General features: G+C 43.6%; 3 protein-coding genes across 15 annotated transcripts in view; 1 reads left to right on the forward strand and 2 right to left on the reverse strand.

The window, feature by feature from the left end:
• Positions 1-39: 39 nt before the first annotated feature.
• Positions 40-6356, reverse strand: PPIL3 (peptidylprolyl isomerase like 3). Of its 3 annotated transcripts, XM_037398009.1 has the most exons (8): positions 6277-6351; positions 5870-5995; positions 5485-5532; positions 4209-4283; positions 3328-3421; positions 2596-2663; positions 2017-2135; positions 40-446 (listed from the first exon to the last, which is right to left on the reverse strand). In XM_037398009.1, the coding sequence occupies exons 3-8, from the start codon at positions 5485-5487 to the stop codon at positions 320-322; spliced, it is 486 nt and encodes a 161-aa protein (XP_037253906.1). In that variant the 5' UTR covers positions 5488-5532; positions 5870-5995; positions 6277-6351; the 3' UTR covers positions 40-319. The 3 variants fall into 3 exon arrangements, with proteins under 3 accessions (XP_037253906.1, XP_037253907.1, XP_037253905.1); XM_037398010.1 differs by lacking the exon at positions 5870-5995 and having other exon boundaries at positions 6277-6356; XM_037398008.1 differs by lacking the exon at positions 6277-6351 and having other exon boundaries at positions 5870-6102.
• A 158-nt stretch (positions 6357-6514) lies between these two features.
• On the forward strand, positions 6515-16400 carry NIF3L1 (NGG1 interacting factor 3 like 1). Of its 3 annotated transcripts, none has more exons than XM_037398006.1 (6): positions 6515-7065; positions 7790-7955; positions 8403-8529; positions 8906-9044; positions 10384-10467; positions 16243-16400. In XM_037398006.1, exons 1-6 carry the CDS (start codon positions 6642-6644, stop codon positions 16338-16340), a joined length of 1038 nt encoding a protein of 345 aa, XP_037253903.1. In that variant the 5' UTR covers positions 6515-6641; the 3' UTR covers positions 16341-16400. The 3 variants fall into 3 exon arrangements, with proteins under 3 accessions (XP_037253903.1, XP_037253904.1, XP_037253902.1); XM_037398007.1 differs by lacking the exon at positions 16243-16400 and adding an exon at positions 11054-11449 and having other exon boundaries at positions 6516-7065; XM_037398005.1 differs by lacking the exon at positions 16243-16400 and adding an exon at positions 11456-11847 and having other exon boundaries at positions 6517-7065.
• Positions 16401-17975: 1575 nt separating this feature from the next.
• Positions 17976-23436, reverse strand: part of LOC119152531 (protein FAM126B-like) — a 73702-nt gene continuing 68241 nt past the window's right edge. For all 9 annotated transcript variants that reach the window (XM_037397947.1, XM_037397943.1, XM_037397945.1 and 6 more), the window contains 5 exons: positions 21745-21891; positions 20980-21151; positions 20584-20645; positions 19754-19872; positions 17976-19115 (listed from right to left, as the gene is read on the reverse strand). In XM_037397947.1, coding sequence (XP_037253844.1) covers positions 19029-19115; positions 19754-19872; positions 20584-20645; positions 20980-21151; positions 21745-21891 — 587 coding nt within the window. In that variant the 3' untranslated portion in view covers positions 17976-19028. The remainder of the gene's footprint in view (positions 19116-19753; positions 19873-20583; positions 20646-20979; positions 21152-21744; positions 21892-23436) is intronic.

Below are 23436 nucleotides of genomic sequence, written 5' to 3' on the forward strand. Positions count from 1 at the left end.
TCAACACAGTATCACTAAGACAGATAAGGCAGAAAAAGATTTGCCAAAACATATGTATTTCTGACTCTCTTCTTATTTTACAAGTATAAAAAACAATGTTAAAAAACCCAAATCCTGGAAGATGCTCTGGAAAAACTGGCTTGTAAAGCACAAGACTCCTCTGTGACAGCTCCCAAACAATGCCAACACCTGAAAATCCTGCATTCAGTGAGCGAAGATATGATCCGGCTCAAGCAATCCTTCTTAACGACACTTTAAACCCCACACCCCAGCAGTTGGTCTGACCAGTCTCTAAAGAATGTGCTGAGGCACTCTGTGGCTACAGAGCAAAAGGGTTGGCATGAATTGTAATATCTTTAATGTGAACATCATTAAGAGGTCGGTAGGTTTTCTCATTCACAGGCAGCTTCTCCAGCTCATCCAGGGTCTCCAAGCCATCAATAACTCTGGAAGAAAAGCAGAAGTGCTAGGAATCTCCTAATAACGACGTAAATTTCACAACTGAGATAGCTCAAAGCTCTTTACCGTTAAGTATCATAGAACGAAGACTTTGCAAGCAAATGATACAAATAAGACAGCCAAAACAATATATACGGTATATAACATGTTTTCAAAGGAAATATTAAGCATCCATTCCAGATTCTGATAGAAAGTACAAATAATTCCCCCTGACCTGACAATACCGTATTTTATACCAGCCATAGCTGTATAAAGACCCTGGCTGCACTTCCTGGCAGGCAGGGCTGACCAGCCATAGGATAGGTGAGATTGTAATTTCTAACCTTCTGACTCAAAGGCAAGACTGGACAGAATAAGTAGTAACTGTGTAAATCTAATGGCACAAACATGTTTAGGCTTTCGGATTTCCTATTCAGGTGGAAGAAGTGGCAAGAGAGATTGTTCTAATGAACCTCTCACTTTTTGTTTAAATAACTAGCTCTGGTAAAACTTGGCAGTTTATTCCCCAGTAACGGACTTGGCAGAAAACATCTGCTGTTCACTGTTCAACTCAGTCACATTCATCAACTCTTTGAATCTAGGATGCCGGGTCGTGGGCCAGAAGGGGCTGCACATGCCATTCTGCTGATTCTGCAACTGAAGCAGGAGTATCTTAAACTGCCACAGAAAAACTGGCAAAGTGCAACTGTCAGAGCCTCTACTCTTTTCTAATAAACATGTCCTAAGAGCCTCCTTTCTATCATATTTGTAAACTAACTCAGAAATGAAAGGCACATCTATACTTAGATGCCTATAAACAATACAATTGCTAGAAAATAGTATTTTCACATTTCGATAGTTTCCTTTGAATATTTAACTTAAAGGCGACTTTTTCTCAGCAGATTCACTTCTACACTAGAGAATTCTTAACAACAAAGTGAAAGAAATTACCATGATTCTGAGATAGAAAAAGCAGCATCCGAAAGACTCAAAATTTAAAACATTTGCTTTAAGGATGATATATTTATTATCAGCAGTAACATAAGAGTGTTTTAAAATACGTGTATTAAACAACTTCATCTGATTTTATAAACTGTCAGTCCCATGAGTTTTATCTGACCAGCAGGAAGGTCCACCCAAACAGAAGCATGACCATGTCAGCACCGCACCCATCTCCATATCCAGTCCCAAATCAGATTCTTGCTTTTCGGTAAATCCTACAACTGTGTATCCAGCTATTCTGGAGTTTGCTTAAAATCGGGCTGCATCTGTTTGGGCATGGATGAAAAGGCAAGCTGGAATAACTGGGCGGGGGGATAAAAAAAGACAGAAAACAGCTCCATTCCTGAGGTGTGACTTTTGCCCGTTTCCACTGAATTCCCCACTAAGAAAAAAGGAGCAGCATTTTGGAGCACCTAATTCTGGTGACAGTGCAAGAGCATACATTTACATATACACATCCAATATTTTAAAGCGTTTTAGAACCAGAAGCTTCTAAATTTGCATTGCATGAGCCCTGAAATATTCAGATCCCTCATACACCAACACTAAAAGGAGGCACGCAGCTGGATCACTTACTTTCCAAACACAGTGTACTTCATGTCTAGGTGCGGTTGCTTGCCATAAGTGATGAAGAACTGCGATCCATTGGTATTCGGACCATTGTTTGCCATTGAAACTACCCCACGGACACTGTGCTGAAAGAGGGGGAAAAACCTCAACCTGAATACACATCTGTGAAAGCAGGACTTTAAACTGTACAAAGTGCTCTGTGACTTAGTACTCTGCCTCAATACCATTATTAAGAACAGATCTTGGTTGCTAATACCTTCCATCACAGTCCATAACTAGCTCCACAGAATTGCTCTTACAGTGAAAAATTACTTCTTTGCCTTCTTCAGTGCATGAAAAATACTTTGTTAAAAATTCTTTCTACTTCAGTTCTCAGTGATGAAAAGCCTCAAACCTAACTTGCCAAGTACAGAAATGCCTGCTCCTATTTGAATAATAATCTTTCTGTCCCTTTACTGCAGCATTATACTTTGCTCACAATTACAAAAGAGATATTCGATACAGTACAGCACAATGCTGGTTTTCTCCAACCTGTAAAGAAAATTCATATGAAAACATAACTGCATACTGAGAGCACAGAAATACCTTTAGGTATTCACTGAATTCATCTTCAAACTTCTTGCCCCAGATGCTGTTACCTCCTTTCCCAGTGCCTGACAAAGAAGTACCACAACAGCTTACTGATTTTTGGACTGAAAAAATCCAGAGATTATGTAGTGTAGCAACATTTTACAACAAAGACCCCAGACAGCCTGTAATTTGTTTGAGGCAGGGATTGGGTTCTCATGTCTTGATACCGAGCAGAGACATAACTCTCTATAAGGTACACCTATTAGGTAGTGTAACAAAACATGACATATCCTCAAATTAAATTCAATACAAGTACAAACAGACACACAGCTGAATAAGATTCTCTCCCAAACAGCTGCCACTGTCTGGGACATTTTCCCCAAATGCTTCAGAGGGAGTGTAGCCTTTCCAGGCAGAAACCAGAGAAACCACAGTAGAAACTGCTACCTGTTCAACAGCTGCTAAGTCAGCAGAACCATTTTACTTAGTGGAAACAGCTGGAAAAACTAAAATTTGCAGAATGCTTTACTGCTGCATGAACTAGGGTAACAGCTGCTCTTCTGCAAGCTCACCACAGAAAACTAATCTCATCACAAAAAACTCTATCAACAATTTCTTTATTTTATTTTTACTTTATTTACGTTTGGGTTTAATATTCAAACTTATAATTTCTTTCTATTTCTATTATATTTATATACTATTTTTACGGACATTTTTCTACAGAGAGTCCTGGAGAGAAGAATTTACCTAATGGATCCCCTGTCTGAACCATGAAGCCTTTTATATTCCGGTGAAATACGCATCCATTGTAGTAGTTACTAGCACAAAGAGCCAGGAAATTCTAAGGAAATGAAGCAAACCATATTAACAAACAATTCAGAAACAGTACCCTTTTACTAAAACGACAGCATCGGCAAGACGAAGACTAACCCTTTTGCCTCTACATTGCACTGTGAGCATGTGAACTCCACAGAGTATTGCCACAAAATAGTCATAAATTATAGTTAATATGCTCCTTTGACACCATCACAGAGACAAAGGATTTTAAATAAAGCTTACAGCACAAAATTGTCTGACATGAGGAACAAACAAGAAGCCTGAGACATGCTCAGAAGTATCACGTCCAGTCAACATTTTTATTTTGTAAATGTAAATTTTTAATCAATAACTTCATGACTCAGCTTTCTTAGTTAAAAAGTAAATTATTTCAATTTAAGCTTAAGTTTACTGCAGAAAGGAAAAACTGGGGCCTCTGACAAACTGGGAGTGATTCTTACTCTTTTAAATTAAAATCAAATCTCTGTGCGTGTGAGCAAACCCAGGGAAATCTAGGAATCCCAGGCCATGTGCCACATTTCTCCTTAGGGGCAAAGGACACTTTGGGAGATGCTGGAACTTGGAGAGAAGTGGCCCCTAACCCTATCTGGTGAGAAACAGGCTGCAGAGCTCTAGGCAGTGTGACAGCGCACAAGCTCCCCAAGCAGAACAGGCACTGTACCAGCTTAACATTAGCATTCCATTATGTGAAAAGAGGAATTGCAAAAGCCACTTCACCCCCTCTGTAGTCTTCACTATTTCTACTCCTTTGTTTCAACGTGAGGCAATACTGCTCCTGTTACTTGACTTACTTCACAAGTCTTTGGTGTACGCTCACAGAACAGTTCAATTTTAATATCTCCTACATCCGTATGCAGTGTGACAGCCTGAGCAGAAGGCAGAAAATAATAAACAAATCAGCAATGATATGCTAACAGAATCAGTTTTATTTCCCAGTCCCACCACGAACATAAGGAAGTTCCCACCATATATAACCACTGTTTCAATACATGGCCATAGGCAAGGCTACTGTCACAACCCTTCCACATATCCTGTGAAATCACCAGAAAGCTCTTGGTTTCATTTAGTTTCAGGACATACAAAGTTTGCTATGGTAATGCAGCAGCTCTGTTTCACACTGTTACACTCCAGAGAGACATTATTCATTTTCAAACTGGACCTACTCAGCCACTTAACTGCAAAGTTGAAGAACCAAGGCTGTATCTGTTTTAGACGACGGCGTGGTGCGCATACCTCACTGGTTTACAACCAGAGGAACAACTGATGCGTGTTACTTGCCTGCTGCCTTTTGAGTGGCAAGGCCAGTTCTGAATGGCACCATACATAATCTGCCTTCACAAACAAGCAAATCTACAAAATCACACACTTCTCTTAAGAACGTATAAATAACCTCCATAAAATTTAAAACTGTAGTTACCCAGCCACCTAAGCAAATCTCTCTCTGTAGGCCAAATATGTCACAGTGCTCCCACGAAAAGTGCTACGTTGCACAAAAACAATTACTGTGAGGCTATACTGGGGATGACTGTATCAGAAAACTAATCAAAATCAGCATCGCATTGATACTGGCATACTGTTCCGTAAGTATACAACTGAAGAAGAGAAGATAGTTGGCTGCGGTGTCCATGAGGATGCTATAAAAGGTGTATGCACGGTTTAAGACACACGGTCTTATCCCTGTTTCCCGATCTGCTAAACTTTCAGAAGCTTGCAAGCATAGGTTACATACACTCAAGCAGAGCTATCTGCTTGCAACTTGAATAATGCTTCTGTGGTAAAAGAATCCAAACTAGATTACGAAATATTTGTCAAGGCAGGATTAAAATTTAGGATCTCAGAACTGAAAGTGTAATTGTATTTTTGACTGATGTAAATGACCTATTTTCCTTTTCAAGGTATCTTGTTAGAAGTTTGAAATGAAAACCTAAACATTTCGTTACAAAGTCTTCACAGCAGAGTAAAACGTGTAACCGTTTGAGATGCAAAGCAGCTATTCACTTTCCATTTCAGTGAATTCTTTCCATTTCAGAAGGGATGAAAATATATAAAAAGGGTTACTGTTCTCACCATGACTGCTTATCAAAAAGCTGAGGTAGATTTGTACACAGCAATTTCCTGCAAAGAAAACATATGAAATTTGTTGGGGTTTTTTCCACAAATTTCCAAATCTTTTCAAAATCTGTTTCTAAAATATTTGTGCGGTTACATGCTTTTGCACCACACAGTTTTACAGTGCCACCCAAGTGACTGCAGATAAAGGTTTCACTCACCTTATCCAACTATGCAGCACGTAAATAACTTGGAAGAGCAAAACAGCTTACAGAAAGGGAGTGGTGACAAAAACCACCATCTTCCCAAGACGAACGGTTATACTAAGCAGTTACAACTTTTCCAAATATTATGGTTTTATAAATGACGGAAATTAACAGGCAAAAAACCCACACGCCCATACCTCCACAGAAGCGAGATCCGGAACCACCTTCTGACAGCTGCCTGCCTGCAACAGCCAGGCACCTGCATCCATGCGCAGAATTAAACTTTTTTTATCTTAGCAACGTTCTCAAGCAAAGCATTCACGCTGAGGAAAACAGAATCGCGGCTGTGTGGGATTGCACAGCGGTACACGCTAGCCCCCTCGCTAGCACCGCCGCCCTCATTCGCGCCCGGGCTGGGCCAGGCCCCTCACTGAAGCCGGGGAAGCCGCCAGCGCCGGCCCGGCCCCGCCCGCTCGAGCGCCCCAGGGGCCGCCTGCGCTCGCTGCCGCCCGCCCGCTCCCGGCAGCCCGGGACCCGCCGCTCCGCCGCGACTTCCACCCCCAACCCCACGGCTGTCGAGCGTGCGCCCCGCCCGCGTACAGACCTGCCGAGGCAGCGGCCTAGCCCCGCCACCGGCCTCGCCCCGCCACCGCGAGGCAGCGCTCCCGCGCCGGCAGGAAGAGGCGGGGCGGCCGCCCCAGCACCGCTCGCGCGGCGGAAGCGGCGCGGCCGCGCGCGGCTCCGCCTTCAGCCCCCGGCGCGGGGCGAGCGCGGCCCGGCCCCGCGGAGGCGCGCGCTTCTCCGGCGGGATCCGGCGGGCGAGGCTGAAGCCGCGTACGGCCCGAGCGGGAGCGCCGGCAGCGCCCCGGGGGAGGCCGGGCCGCGCTCCCCGCCCTGGGCGGGCGGCGCTTCAGCCGGTGAACGCCCGGGCTCGTTCCCGCCTGCTGCCGGCCCCCGGCGGAGTGCCGCATGCTGCGGGGCGCCCGCCGGCCTCTCTGCTGCGTCCGCGCCTGGGGCCGCCTGCCCTCGCGCTCCCTCATGGACCTCGGGGAGCTCGTTACAGCCCTGAACGACTTCGCGTCCCTCTCGCTGGCCGAAAGCTGGGACAACGTGGGGCTGCTGGTGGAACCGAGCCCTCCCCACGCGGTGAGCACCCTTTTCCTCACTAACGATCTCACCGAAGCGGTGATGGAGGAGGCAGTGCAGAAGAAGGCAGACCTCGTTCTTTCCTACCACCCTCCTATATTCGCGCCGCTCAAGCGAGTGACGTGGAAGACCTGGAAGGAACGGCTGGTGGTGCGAGCTCTGGAGCACAGGATCGGGATTTACTCTCCACACACAGCGTACGATGCCGTACCTCACGGAGTCAATAACTGGCTAACGAAGGGACTCGGTGAGATTCTGTTAAACAAACAAAAAAGGTTAAAATTATTCTTAAGTATGTGCTATTTTATGTGGGGACCTTCCCTCATTTCCCTTTCTTCCAGCTTTTACACTTAACGATTTCAGGGCTTTTTCTCTGCCCCCCTCCGTACTTCTAAGTACCCCACAAACACGTCTTTAGGGAATTTATCTTGGCGAGGCATACCGGACACAAACACTAGAGGACAGTTCCAGATGCATGACTGTACAATTGGCTGTAGTCAGAACCGGTGCGGCATATTTATTGGGCATCTTGGATGCAAACTTTAGGCACCTAAGTCACCACCTTTAATTTCTAAAGGGCAAGATCTCATTGTTTGCAAAGGACTTAAGGTATCTGAAAAGCTTTTAGGTTCTTACCCTGTATTGTGGCTCATAAATGAAAACAGCGATGTCTTTTCCAGCCTGATTTACAAACCAGACGCTATTTTGGTTTCATACAATTCTTAGGATAAAACGGATGGCGTTAAGAATGACAAATGTTATGTATCCATCAGCTTCTTTGCTATTTTAGTCTATTTTAGACTGTGCCTAATGGAGACAACAGAGCAGCAAGTCCTCAGTCCTGATAAGGGAAAATGGATTCAAGTGCAGCATTTGCATCTTTTTGTTGCATCTCTTTAGGATATGTGCTAAATCAGTATTAGGACACTTACCAAGCTTTATAAAACTGCAGTCTTGTACTTTTTTCTCAGGTGCCTGTACTTCCGTCCCACTGCATCCATCAATGGCGCCAAGCTATCCAGCTGAGGGCAGTCACCGGGTAGAATTCTGCACAGACAACACTGAGCATCTGGACATGGTGCTGGCCAAAATCAAAGACATCCAAGAGATCTTCTGTCTCACCACTCTCCCTGCCAGGTATCTGCTTCACTCTCTTAATGTTGGATTCTTTCTGTCATTTGACACACTAAGTCGCTGGAATGGTATTTTACTGTTGCAGTCACTTTATTTCTCTGTGTGTTGCTGTTGTTTCTTTTCAGCAACAGATCTAGAAATGCAGGGAATAATCATCCCTTTCTGATCAGTCTTTGTCATACTAAATGGTAACAGGAACTCAGTACAGCATCACGTAGATTAGGGGTAGTAAGGAAGAGTATTAACAGGAAATTTGATGAGGACAGTGGAGTTAAATTCCCCTAGGTTCCTTTCCTCCAAGAACCTAGACTAGACTAGGCTATTACAATGCTTTCTTTTTTCTTTCTCTGTGGTAGAATAGCCACTGGGATGGAATAACTTTGTTTATATTAATACAATGCTGAAATTTTATCTAGTTTCTTAGGAAGCACCAAGCATATCTTTCCTCAGGGTTGATGGTGAGGAGCAAACACGAGTCAGTTTGAATTGCTCTCAGAAAGCACTGTTGGAGGTGGTGGCATTATTGTCCCAGAACAGCCTTCTTTATCGCAAGACCGAGATTCTCCTATTACAAAAGGTAATATAATCATATATTACATCCAGTGAATGTATTGCTTGTGTGACCCAAGTGCCCCAAATGCTGGAATCCAGTAGTCAGTAGCATCACAGGTTTTCTATGCTACCCCATCAGTGCTCTGAAATACTGGCCTGTGGGGATTTGAAGCCACGCACCTTTTCCAGAACAATGCAGCAAATAGCTGTGTGGCCTGTACTAACTTTTGAATCAATTCCAATAGCTAGTATACTTAGTATGTTATATTCGAGATGTATTTTTTTTGTAAAGTTCAGAGCCATTCCTGAATGCCCAGCATACTCATCTTTGTACAGTATGAAAAACAATGCAAACTTCTGGGGTCAGCTTTCTCACAGTAATTTTAAATTTTTTTTTTCAGCCTCTTCTTCCCCATAATGGTATGGGACGTCTGTGCACACTGAGCGAGCCAGTCTCCTTGTCAGACATAATTGAGCGTATCAAAAGCCACCTAAAATTACCCCACATCCGCTTAGCCGTGGGAGCGAGCAAGACACTAGGTAAACAGGCCTTCAAGTGAGACTGTCCATTAGAACTAGTATTCCAGGAAGCCAAGGGGCGTGAGTGGGTACATGAGTGTGTGAAATACTGCTGCCTTGGATGTGTTTACTTCCAGGTAGTGTGAAGCACTGTTAAGAAACAGCATTTTAGAATTTACATGATAAAATCACGCAAAAAGAATCTCATCTTTATTTTTAACTGGAAGTTCTATATTATGCTGGTTATCACTGCGGAGCAGGGAGAGCGTAAGTTGAATATGAGACGTACTTTTTCATAATTTGTGTAACGACTAAGATTCCCCCACCAGATATCAGACACAAATGCGTACCATTTCACTGTACACTCCCTTTTGCAACTGAATGTTAAATTTCAAAGCATCTTAAAACAGTAAGACACTTCATGGTATCCTTATGAACATACAACTAGACATGTTTTGATGCAAGAGAAATAGTGGCAAGGAAGGTGAACTATCCTAGTACAAACAGTGGGTCACTAGTAAAATGTGGAACAAGCATCCTCTTATGCCTGTTACCTATCCTAATGTCCAGGAAGCACAACTATTAGTATTTTTGAGAGCAAATGTTGAGAACTCTTCAGAGCTTATGAGACAGAAGTCTTTTTAGAAGCCTCTGACACTATCAGTTGCACTAAAAAAACCCCCAAACTATTTTGAAGCCTCTCATTGTGGTGCAGGATTGTAGTGGTGTGACTCCACTTAAATTATCAGCAGTAATTACATGGCAATATACTGTAAAACCTTAACAGATATTTGAAACTCTGTTGTGTGTCCCCTCACTAGTGAAGTAATATATATGAAGAATTAAATTTCCTGTCACCATCACATGTGTAATAGCTTAGAATCAGCAATAATAGCAAATGGGCAGATTTTTAATGGCATGGACCAGCTCTCAGCTTGCACCAGGACTGGCCACTTGAGAGCTAAAAGTTAGGAACTAGTGTATCTCAGAGGCAAAACACTGCCTTAAGTGGCATCATTAGTTGGAAAACTGGAACATGAGGGTCCTGGAAAGAGTAGCAGCCTATTAAAGGGTTCAGAAACCTAAGTTAACACCTCACCAGGAGTGACTACCTAGCAGCCAGCCTCTGTGCTGTCGTTTTCTGCAAACCTTCTACCCCTTGAAGAAAAAAAATCTACACGTCTATTTTTGTTATAGGCCTATGACTCTTTCAAACTGACAGATGTGTCTTTTCCTCCAGCAAATTTACACTGAGCCTAAAATCAAGGTAGTAGTTACTGCAAAACAATTTAACAGCAATACTGACACGAGGGCTGAGCACAGGGAAGGGAGTTTAACTGTGGCACCTTGCATCCTGCAGAATCACCAGTGAGGAAAGCTGCTCTGTGTGCTGGTTCTGGGAGCAGCATCCTGAAGGGAACAGAAGCTGACCTCTATCTCACAGGTAAAATACTATGTCGCTGTTTTGTTACCTTTATAAAAATAGTCACTAGGGGGAAAAAAAAGCAGGAGGGGGGGAGAAAGGAGAAAAAAAAAAAAAAAAAGTTGACTGGCTGTTGAAAGATTTGGCCAGAAAGAATTACCTGCCATCATCGAGAAACAAGCAGTTAGTTATTGGAATGATAAAAGAGTAACATTACAGTAGAGAGAACGTGGATCGATGGCTGCATGGCATAGTGAAGGTTATTTGAATGAAAGCATGGCTATACGTGCATTATTCCAGCACAAAATCGGTGTTGATGGCAGGCTATCGCAACCTTCAGTGTGTTTCTCTTTTGGCAAGATAAGAGTTCAGTTCCCTACAGAATTCCTTCATGGAAAATGGAATATAATGTAGTCTACAGAATCTTCCAAAGGAATGCCATGGTGTATCTGACCAAGGAGACACTTGGTTCATTATCCTCTTTCCTGACAATGGGACAGCTACTCCTTACAGCTTGCCAACAATGTGAAGGCTGCCTTGCATTCTGTAATACTTAATTCAGGCAAGTTCTTTGGTAAGGCATGCCCCATCTCCCCCTTGCATACAGCCCTGCAGAGCTGACCCTCAGACAGCTTCTTCGCAAGGCTTCCCAACTGCTATCCTCCGTCACAGCAATGCACGACACCCACGGTCTGCTTCCAAACCACTGCATACTCTTTATTTCCTGCCCAAAGTGGTAGAATCTACCACTATTTGAGGGCAAGGAATTTCTGAGGTTTTGTCTCAAGTTACACATGGGACGTCAGCTGGATGTCCTTCAAGGGGAACGGGAGCAGAAGCATTACATATTCTTATACCAAGCAGATGGTGTTGCATTCTCCCTTATGGGAGATAATCCTGTTACGTCTTCCCAGCTTGTAGCTAAGGTTCTGCATACGTTACAAAAAAACCTGGTTACCTAAACTGTACTGTTGGCGATCTACATGGCGTTTCTTTCTCAAAATGGCAGGAGAGATGTCCCACCATGATGTTCTGGATGCAGTTGCCAATGGGATAAGTGTTATTCTGTGTGAGCACAGCAACACTGAGCGAGGCTTCTTGTCAGAGTTGCGTGACATGCTAGCTGTCCACCTACAGAACAAAATCAACATAATCGTGTCTGAGAAGGATAGAGATCCCCTCCAGGTAGCATAGGAAACAAAAACAGTGGGGAGAGAATTCTGTCAAGAATTTCATGGTATCTTGCACAGACCTATCCAACTGCAAGCTTAATAGAGATGCTCTGAACTGGATCAGTACAGAATGATTGTATTGTATGTTCCCTCAAAGTCTGGGATATGTTTTGTCATCTGCCAGATAAATAAATGCTTGTTTTGGGCTACAGAGGGCCGATGTACTCAATTACTGGGCTGCGCTTAAATAAGTTACTGCGTCTTGTTAGATGACTTCTCTTCTAACAAGAATTTTTGTTAGATAAATTCAGTAACCGTGATACTCAAGGATTGGTTTGGGTAAAATATAAAATCTCGATTTATCTCCAGATTTAAGCTTACACAGCAGTTCCACCTACTGCAGTTATGTTGAATCACGTCCGTACAAGTCACTGATATTTTAGCTAATAAACCTCCTGATAACAGTTTATGAAAGGGTGTGGAGCATCCATTTGCCTTAACAGTTTTATTAAAGACACCACTGGTATGCAAATAGAGACCACAATTCAGGTACTCGGTTCTAGTACTCAACTGCACAATCTACCATTAATGCAGCTTTATGGCTTGTTAATAGAGGGACTCTCAATTAAATAAAAGCTTTGGAAGGTTAAAACTCAAAACAAAGCTGTAAATGAATTTAATGTGCTTTTATTACTTTCCTTTTTAAAACAGTTTATATAACTATGACTCAATTACAGGATTACTGAAACTGAACAAGTAGCATTTTCATCACTGGTAATGCCCGGGGTTTATTTTCTTGTGGGTTGTTTTTTTAATAAAAAAACCCAACATACCACGTCTGGATTATGTGCACACCAGAGTATTTGAACAAAATTAAAATATATCCATGGCAAATTGGTAGAGAACTTGGCACCATCCTTTTCAGTTAATAAAACTGGCTCAACAAGCAATGTCTCCACCACATAATTGCCAATGTCTTGTTCCACTTACATTTAAGTGGAAAGAGAAGACTGCGGTATTACCAGAAGCTACTGAGGCTATCACAGCCTATAATGGCCACCGTTCTTAGCGGTACCATGAAGACCTCTCAGTAAGCTGAGGAACAGGAAGTAGAAGGAAATTTCTTCTTTCCCCAGTAAAGGATTGTAGAAGCGACCCCTCCAAATCAAACAGTTCTGTGTTGCTACAGAAGACATTACCCTGCTACTGCTTTAGTACATACACAGAATTCAAGACACAGAAAATGAATGCATAGATGGGGTAAATGAAATTGGGATAAAATCCTTTTCACACACACACACACCGCCCCCTGGAATCAATTCACAGTCGTTCTCTTTAGCTTGCACCACAGAATCGGCAGCAGCCAAAAAATTATTCAAACTTAACCTTCTCTTAGCAGATGTGTGGTCTCCCCTGCAGCCCTCCTCTTGGCCTGTCTGGGCATCTGGTAGTCTGCTGTTAGTGGCTGACTCTGGACTCAGGATGATTAGAGCACTTCATTAAAGTAAATTTCACATCTAGAAAACCAGATCCAGTTGCACTGAAAACGCACCATGGTATCACTGGTTATAAACACATTAGGCGGTGTCTTCCACACGTACTCAGAATGTAATTTAAACCAACATCTTGAGTTTCACAAGAACTGGGGAAAGTCAAAGGACTGCAAAATAGGATATGGCTGCTGCTTAGCTAGAATACTTTTAAAATTTTTTCCAGAACACATCTTTTTCAAGTGGCAGAGTGTTGGGGTCTGCAGACAAATTAGTTGACTTCAAAGACTTAGCCGTGTGCCGTTAAGACAGCCACAAATTGTCAGGTATGTAAACAGGGTGTGAAGAATCGGAACTTAGAACCGAACCGCAGCATACGGGCACCTACAGCAACAGCAAACAAAAACCTCTCAGGGTCTGACACCTGCACTGTCTAAGATATATAAATAGTTTGTATAATCAATAAAGGCCATTTTGTCCGAACCCAGCCACGCAGACGTAGTGTTTCCTTTCAGTCCGCCTCGACTTGCGTCACCACATTTGGTGACCCCCACGTGCCTGTATGATCCCAGTAAGGGGTATCAAAAAGAGATTGTGAGACGGTGCCGATGTGACCCCGGTAAGGGGTGTCAGGAGCGATCCCGAGACCGTGACCGGCGGGTTGCTGGGGAGGCGGAGCCTGGTGAAGCGGAGGAGCGCAGCGAGCGGCTGCCAGATCCCGGGAGAACTGACACCGGTAAGGTGAGCCACCAGGGACAGCACGGGGAGTAAGTTATCTAAAGAAGATACCATGGTGCTATCTATGTGGAAATTAGTACTAGAGAAGCGTGGAATTACTTTAGATGGGCTTCGGTTAAAAAATATGTTATTGTGGGCCAAAACACATGGAGTGGAAATGTCCCCCGCGACTGCTCTTGGTGTGTCGACCTGGGACAATTTAGGATCAACACTGTCAGAAGCTCTGGAGAAAGGGGGCAAAAAGGCGTCAGGGCTTTTGCCTACATGGGGACTGCTTAGACATGTTGTAGGGAGCTTCAAAAATCCACAAGACGCAAATGGGGGCTTGCAAAATCAGCAAAATGTGACTGGGGGCTTGCAAAATCAGCAAAATGCGAGTGGAGACTTGCAGAGTCCACAAGACGCGAGTGGGAGCTTAAAAAGTCAGCAAAATGCGAATGAGGGTACATCGTTCAAACCTCCCCTGTATCCCCCTCCAGAATACAGACAGGAGGATGAGGGGGTGGGGGAGGGGGAGAGTCCGTGTCCCTTAGCAGGCGCCACTCCCCAATGCCCCGAATCCCCTAAATCTCTCCGACTGTATCGACTTACACACGATACCGATTCCAGTTCCGAGGACGGCAGGCAGAAACCTCGGCGGACCGAGCCCAGCCCCCCTGACCCCCCCAACGTTTGTGCCAGCCCACACTCCTGCCTCCCGCGGCCGCTCCCGCCCCGCGCCCGCCCCCTCGGCTCCGGGTGGAAATGCCGAAAACCCGGACTCGGGTCCAGCTACGCCACCGTTATCAGTCCCAGGCAGTGAAGAAGCTGGAGGTGGTAAAAATCCAGTTTCCAGTGGTACAGTAATGACGCGCGACCCTCGCCGATTTTGGCAGGCTGAGAGGTGGGGCTTTAAGAGACGGGAACTGGGATTTAGTAGAGCAGATAGGCGGAGCGCTCCTTGATCCTCCTAGCCTTCCACCGATGCACCGCACACATATCCTGTTGTATTGGGAGATGCGGCTGCTGGTAATCCTCACCTTCACACACCGTTTGCTTGGAAAGTAGTACAGGACTTGCAAAAAACTGTTTCGCAGTACAGGGTGACTGTGTTCTGTCACGCGGAAAAGCCGTCTATAATCTACTGTATTACAGCGGTTGAAATGTATTTTGCTGTTAAAACAAACAAACAAAAAACCCAAAACAAACCCAAAACAGAACAAACCACACCCCGCCCCCCCCCAAAAAAAAAAGGGAATTGTAGAATTGTACAGAACAACGGAACAGAGACAGTGGGTTGGTTTGACATTGATGATGTGCAGTTTTGGCCTTGCTTTGAATGATGTGCAGCTGAGATGCTGCAGCAAAGAGTTAAATAACTTTAAGGGAGTATGAGAAGAAACTAGGATGAGACAGAAACAAAGGAGGAATGTGATCTCGCCTCTAGAAGATAAGGAAATGGCATGAACAGTAGAGAGTAGCCTAGAGTGAACAGCACCAAGGGAAGTGTTGCATGAATTTGACTGATCACTCTAACTCTATTCATGAGCAGCTCGCTGAGTTAAGAAAAAATGTACAGGCCATAAAGATTGAGAACGGGTTAACAGACTGGCTACAGAGTTTAGGAATTACTGGATGGTTAAAAGATTTGTTTCTGCACAGGACAACGGTATTAATTGCCACTGTAATCTTTTTAATGATATTGATCTGTGTGTGGAATTGCTTTATAAGAATTATGAACAGAATAATAAAAGGGGTCTGGATCGCTCAAAAACAAAAAGGGGGATTTGTGGAATGGCTGGAAGACAACGGACATATTATGAGCAATGCAGACCAAGTAACTGCTGTAATAGCAGGCCGAAGCTGTAACAAGCTGCAGGTGTTGTGAAGGACATACGCAAGGCCAAGGGAGACAAACAAACTGTATTCGCAGAGAGGTAAGAGAGTTGGACAGAAAGATGAGAAAAAACAGGATGCCTGCACAAGGGGGGAGCAGCGGGTAGGCACCACACCGGGACCAACCTTAGGGGAGATGGGAGTGTGTGAACGAGTAGTTTTAACTGATCACCTTTTAAATAACAAAGTCTGCTTAGCGTGTGTATTTTTAGCTGGGGGTATAAATTGGTGTGAGTCTATTAATAAAGTGGCACTAACTTTAAAAAAAAAAAAAGGGGGGGGGGGGAATGAAGGGAATGACCCCAGAGGCACGATTAGAGAAAACATGTTATGTTTTGAACTTTCTGAAAATCTCTGCTGACCATACGGTGCCTCCCATTGTCCAACATTTTGTGTCAATTGGTGACAGCAGCAAAAGCATGAAGGTGTCTTAGTACGCATAAAAGACCCTCCTACCGGGCATTGGTCGGGACCGCATGAATTATTAACTTGGGGGAGAGGTGACGCTTGTGTTTCTACAGATGAAGGTCCACAATGGATGCCTGCTCGCTGTGTGCGGCCTGAGCTTAGCGTGCCGGATCGTGGGAGCGCTGCTGCCGCCAGTCAACCCAACAACTGATGTGTGGCCTCCTTACTGAACCAGTCCTTGTTTGGTGTGCCCTTCCTTGAAACTGACTTGCAGAAATTGTTGCAAGAAAGTGAATGTATGTGGGGAATGAAGAATCTTACTAAAAGCCTTGATATTTGGGATAATTGATTACCTCTGTATAATGTTAATCCAAAAGTTGATATCGTTTGCAATTTGAATGTCGATAATTGTCTTTCTGTAGATGCTAATGTAGTAGGAGGCTATGATGGGACCATGACACCTGCATAAATCAACACGTGGTAATGATGGAGTTGATTTATGGAACTGATGGGAACGTATTGCAGCACTTCTTCTCTTATTCGAACTAACAGCAGGGAAAGCATTACAAAGTCAAATCACCTTGTTTGGTAGGCAGTTAAGAATGTGAGTCAAATTTGCCACCATTACATACAAAACAGAGCAACTATTGGCTTTTTGTTGTTGGTTCAAGGACACGGCTGTGAGGATTTGGATGGTATGTGCTGCGTGGATTTTAGGCGCCCCATTGCAGCAACATGTTACCAAAATCTGAGGAAATGTCAGCCTTTTTGGCATCCATTCACTCAATTGGCAGTATTGTTTGTTTGCTATTACCTTGGTTGCTGTCATGTTTGCAAGGGCCCTGCAGAACATGGCAAACCTGGTACTAGCTGTTCAAAAACAAAAAGGGGGAATTGTTAGGGTCTGCAGACAAATTAGTTGACTTCAAAGACTTAGCCGTGTACCTTTAAGACAGCCACAAATTGTCAGGTATGTAAACAGGGTGTGAAGAATCGGAACTTAGAACCGAACCGCAGCATACGGGCACCTACAGCAACAGCAAATAGCAAGCAAGAAGGACACAAAAACCTCTCAGGGTCTGACACCTGCACTGTCTAAGATATATAAATAGTTTGTATAAACAATAAAGGCCATTTTGTCCAAACCCAGCCACGCAGACATAGTGTTTCTTTTCAGTCCGCCTCGACTTGCGTCACCACAGCAGAGTTCTTGAACTCTACACCTAACTTGGAGAACTCAAGAAAGACACAATGCCTTGATCTGTTTTAGTGATTGTGGTGGTAGCCTAAGTGGCAATAGGCAGGATCTGATGCATTTTGCAAAGTTTCAGAATTGCAGCCTGTAAAATGCAGATGCCACCAGAAGAGAATGTTAGTTGGAAAAAGTTCTGTGGGAGGAATCTGGAGAGTACTGCTGGCATGTACCAGTTTCCCCCATCAGGCTCTCCCACAAAGCTAGTTAGGTCCTATATTTGAAAGGTCAACTTGTCAACGGGCTAAGCAGATACCCTGTCTTTTCAAAACAAACAAAGGTCAGGCTGTAAACCTCTGTTGCTTCTCTCAGCGAGTGAGACCAGGTAACTATTATTCCATGTGATGTTTTGTTTCTCTTCAAAAGCTATATACTGGTATTAAAATGCAGGCAAACTATTTTTAATTTTTATACCTTATAAGAAACAATATAAAATACTTTTCAAACTAATAAGTTACTTTATTAACATGTTAGTAAAATCTTCTGCAAACCACATGAGGATCTGTACAGGTATTTGACATAGTAATGAAAGTGCCACAAGGATCTCTTATCTTCCTATAGCATAAAAAGGTTGTGGAAGACCAGACAAGCTAATGAAAATTAATAAAGTACTTTATTTATTATTGATTTGAACTATTACAACATTGAGCTGTAACACAGCTACCGAATATTAGACACAGAGTCCCTGAAGTCTGGCTGGCAGACTACAGTTGACGGAACTACAGGCCTTACCCCCACATACCTGAGAAAAAAAGTGAAGAAAAGCTGTCACACTTCAGCAGTCTCCCAACCTCTAAGGGCTTAAAAAAAGGGAGAGCTTATTAAGTGGCATTTAAGGCCTCCTCCAGGATCAGTGGACACTCCTGATGTAAAAAATACATATATACACTCAAGCTTTTAAAAAAATAAACCAAAAAACCTCACAGCCTCTTCATAGTCCTGGATGGCAGCTTGGAAAGTAGATAAAAGAAGCCCTCACCAACAGGTAATGACTTGAGTCTACCACAGTTTTGAGTATCTGGATCTTGTTATAAAAGGATCTGGGTTTGGGGCAAGTCCTTCCGTTCTACTGAGAGTTTAGTAAGTTACCCACAGCATCCCAAACCCACTAGTATTCTTCTCTCGTGCAGTCAAGGCAGGTCTCTTAGCATTATAAATCTTGGCTTCTTCATACACTGGAAGCTAGTCTTGTCTAACTGGCAGAGGAGTACTGGAAAGCACTCAGCTGAGAAAAGCTGCACCACAAGTACAAACTAAAGCTCTGACCATCTAGTGATTTGCACTTCCCAAGTAAACTGCTCCAATCAAACTGTCATGTCTGGTGGGGCAGAGAGCAGAAGGCACGATCTTACCAAGTTTGGTTTTCTGGCTTTTAAGGTTGGCTGCATAGATTATGAAGAAGGCAGCATCTGAGCTAAGAAACAAAGCAGACAAACCTGACTACAGAGCAACAGATGCCTCGCTTACAGAAGTCATCATTCCAAACTACCTGAAGCAGCTGAACAATGAGCATCATTCATTACCATTGTTACATTTCAGTAAGTAGTCCAGCAGCCTTGGGGCTGGAGGGAGAGAGATCTGAGTATAGGCCCCTCTCCAGCAGCCCTTGAGAGCAGTTGCTGTAGATGCTTTGAGAACAGAGACACGTTATACATCTTCATCCTCTTTCTCCAAGAAGTCGGTCAAGGTACTGTCATCTACAGGAATTAGTAAGTATTCCACACCATCAGCTCCCTGAGGACAGACATGCATACACATTCTGTTAACACCAGAGCACAGTGCAACGCAAGCCACTAGACAGCACTGCAATGCTAACATTTGCGGTCTGGGTGAGAGCTGGCTGGCATTCAGAAGGACTACATTGCCAAAACCCAGGAATATTTCACTAGAGCAACACGAAATGCACAAATACCAAGAAGAGTCAGTGTATGTGAAGTCTTCTGGTGGGCTATGCTAGTCTGACACCACACAGCTCCTCAGCATAGTGCTCCCACATCTGCTTCCATACTGCATTATTAGGGCTTAGCCCGCATTCTGCTCTTGTGCAAACACAGGTGACTACTGGAAGCAGACTGGCAGGCTCCAGAGTCTGTTACTTCTCAAGGTCTTCAGGAAGAAGAGACCTGCAGGTTGCAGAGTGACCAAAGCACACTGCGTTTTTACAGCCCCCTATGCACGTAAAGGGTGTTGAGAAATCAGAGGCATGGAAAGACCTGCAATTAACAGAATTTCAGCCTCTTGCTAGTTTCTAGGTGCTTCAACCAACATAGCCTTGCTGTGAGCTGTGAGTCTTGGGGATACTTAGCAGCAAGTAAGCATCTTTTTTGTTTAAGGTGGCTAATACCCAGAATTACCTTCTTCCCCCAACTCACCCGCTTGGTCCGGATGAGCTTGTGGTCCCTGAACTCTGTCAGCTGTGCCCTGAGTGTCAGGTCACTGTTCACAAGGAAAGCCTCTCGACACTGCTGGTAGAAGTCTTGGAAAGACAGCCCTGGGCATAGGAAAAGGCGAGAGCAAGAAAGAGAAGTGGTAAGATTGTCAGATTTTTCCAGGTCTAACAACATGTATCATCTCCACCTACAAACCTTGCTTTGGCTTAGACCACAGTGGCTACAGTAACGTCACTTCTTTCAAGTACACAGCCAAGCTAATATTTCAGTAATTAATGCCAAACAGCTGAACTAACATTCCACTCACCCTGTCTGCCTAACGGAATTTCAATAGCACTTTAAATGCACTTCCCAGCATGGTTCCTCTCAATTTCTAACTCCTCTATCTTACTTCCAACTTTCTTTACCATTAACGTGTTATTCATACCCCCTGCAACACCTGTTTAGAGACAGTGACAGGATATTCCACACATATCCTAGACAGCAGGGACACATCAGAAGTCACTTGGGAGCAGCATGGGAACAGAATCTCCTGTCTTTCCCTGGTCCTTTAAGTGCTAGTCATGAAAATTCATATTCTTCCTTATTTTAATTTTTTAACTCCGCAGTCCCCCATGAATGGTGTCAGTCATGTCTAAACATCAAAGGAGACAACAGGAAGGCGAGGTCCTTCAGAACCAGCCTGCCTATTGACTTCCTGTCCGTCAGACAGTACCTCTACAAAGACAGTCTATGCTACTGAAGCCAGTGCTGCTGTGACCAAGCTGGCAATGGCAAACACCCCACACAGATGAGAAAAAGTAGGTACATACCTGGATAAGATGTGTTGTCCTTGTTCTCCAGCTGGTACCGAGCAAGCAGTCTGAATATCCCCCTAAGCGAGAGGAGGAAGACAGGGGAAAATGAACAGGAAAAAAAGAAACAGAAAACAAACCAAACCCCAAACTGAAAAAAACCCCACCATTAGGAAGTATTGATTTTTCCCTCAAGCACAAAGTTCCGGTCGTGAATCTCATCACTGGACAAGGCTTGCTATCCAAACACTGTTAATTTCAAGTAACCAATCAATTGGAATCCAGGTCCTACCATCTCCATCTTGAACACTGTTGTCAGAAAACAGGAATTGCTTCCTGCTAGGTGTAGACCAGAGTAACCCATTAAGAACTGGATCCTCAGCAAGTGCTGCTATGAAGTTTTAACAGTCTTACCTAGCATTGAGAGTGAGACTGCGCAGGACATGCGTTAGGGAGCTCAAAGCCAAAGATCCGGACTGTTGTCCTAAAAGTGAGTTCTCATAAGATGTTTCTTCCACGTAAGGATTAAATGTGGTTGTTTCATACCAAAGCCAGTTGTAGAGCCTTAGCTTTGCCTGATCCCACACTAGACAGAGGGAAAAGAAGAGCAGACAGAATTGGGAGATTCAGCTCTTCTAAGGTGTTAAATAACCAACATTAAAATGTGCTTAGTTCTACTGTAGGATTGGGGAAACAAGATATGCTTGTGAAATTCACAGTACATACAGCCACATACTTGCAGTTCAAGGAAGACAAATTCTGTGCAACAAAACATTTACATGCATCCCTTTTTCATACCAGCTTCATGGATATACTCTAAATCCTTCCAGAGTCAGTTGTGTGCAAAGCATTTCTGGCTAATAAACAGAACTGTTTAGATGCAATGACAGACATAACATTCAATCTCCATTTCAGTAAGCCCCTAAATCGAAGGGTGCCAGAAGCTTGGAGTCTATTTGTATATTATGATCAGTGACTGGTAGTTCTTAGTATCTATGGTTTTGGTTCAACACAGCCAGAGCCCCAGCTGGGCCTTCTAGCTGCTACCACCACACACACATTACCAGATCTGTTTTGCACAGTAACGGTACTAATACATGAGCTTATGAAACATGCTCAACAGCCCAAAGTAAAACACAGATTTTTCTCTCTTTGCTACATCGGCCCAAGGGGACTCACTGAGAGGAGCATTGATGTGATCGATAGAAGCAATGAGGTAAACACCAGGCAGAGAGGATAACTGTGCAAGGATCTGCTGACTTCTTTCTCCTCTCAACATCTGGCTGTCCAGGTTATGAATGAGCACATAGAGCTCTAAAGATGCATCTGCAAGATCAGAAAAAAACAGCAGAGAACCAATCAAAGAAACTGCACACAAAGTGGTTTTCCATTCCCAGTGCAGCCTAGAACAAGCTTATTCCATCAAGCCCCATATTAATCACTCCAGTATCAAATCACTTTCCCTGTACAGCTTACTTTGATGTCTATCCCACACGTAAGTGTTTCTGAGCACCTGAAAGGCTTTTTCTCAATTCACTATATTGCATTTCTCATCACAGTTACAGTTCTTTTTGCAGTTTAAGCTTTTCTCTTGTAATCCACTGTCCACTTGCTCATAGCTTTACCAGGAATTGCCGTTTTAGCTATGACTTTTAGTCCTGCAATTCAAGGTCACTGAAATGTATTTTAGGATGAAAATCTTAAACAGTTTGTTCAGCTTCTTTTCAGTTACATGACTAAGATCCTTAAGTTCCTCCTCACACAATGAAAATGCATTTTCTATTCAGGGTTGGATCCAAAGCATACCAACTTCATTGGAAATCTTTCCCACTCATTCCTCAAAGGAAGTTACGAAGACTTAGCTTGGATAATGAAAATGGTAGATGTTAAAATTTCCAGCTAACTCATTGCTGCTCTACTTATCCCTTGGAACAGCTATTTCCTGAATCCAAAAACAAATCTGGAATGGTAGCCAGTTTTTGTGCGAATGAATACATACTTGGCTGCCAATGGAAACCAGAGGTTCTTCAGACTCCCAGTCAGATCAGCTGTACTACGCAAGACTGATTTGTGTAGATTCAGGTGGGTACAGCCGTTAATCAGTCTTTTTCATTTATTCACACCAGAAACACTCATAAGGTAATGATGGAAAACAGAACATAAACACCAATGCCATGCACAATTTGTGGCAATTTGTGTACAGTTACACAAGTGGTAAAGGGATATTCAAAAAGAATCCAGCAAGCATTCCATGTGCCACACACACCTGTTTAATTTTGCTTTTGAACCCAGTTCTAACCTGCTTGTTTGACACTGCTGTCCTTTATTTCGTCCTAACGTATGTGCATATATCAAGACGCTCAATACGAGTTATGCATCTTGCTCAACTTTATTAGTTTCTAACACTACTTATATAGAACCGATACACATGCATATTCGTAAAGCAGAAATATAATTGGTTATTAGTCTCTAAACACGCGCGGTTCTCACACCCCTAATTATCATGACTAAAATAAGCATTCTATCCATGTAGCTAATTGTGTTGCTGTGCTTCAGCCTTGTAGTTTGTTACTCCCTATTTTCCTATACTGGGCCCTATCTTTCTTGGCCCTGCACCTGCTTTCCCAGCAGCTGTAGCTTGTTACAGCCACGGCCTGTTGGCATAACATTACTTGGTCTCAGGATTCAAGAATAGCTCAAGGCTACCTTTCTTGCTAACTTCAGCACAGCAACTTCAGTACAATTCTGATTACAGGCCTATTCTAATACCAGGCCTGGATTGTGCAGATCTTCAGAGATTCTAAGGCCATGCTTCTGCAGCCATTCTTCTACACATACATTAAGTTTAAATGGCCATTTCACCGAACCATG

Source organism: Falco rusticolus, chromosome 8 (genome assembly GCF_015220075.1).
Source record: "Falco rusticolus isolate bFalRus1 chromosome 8, bFalRus1.pri, whole genome shotgun sequence".
In the NCBI taxonomy this organism is placed as follows: Eukaryota; Metazoa; Chordata; class Aves; order Falconiformes; family Falconidae; genus Falco; species Falco rusticolus.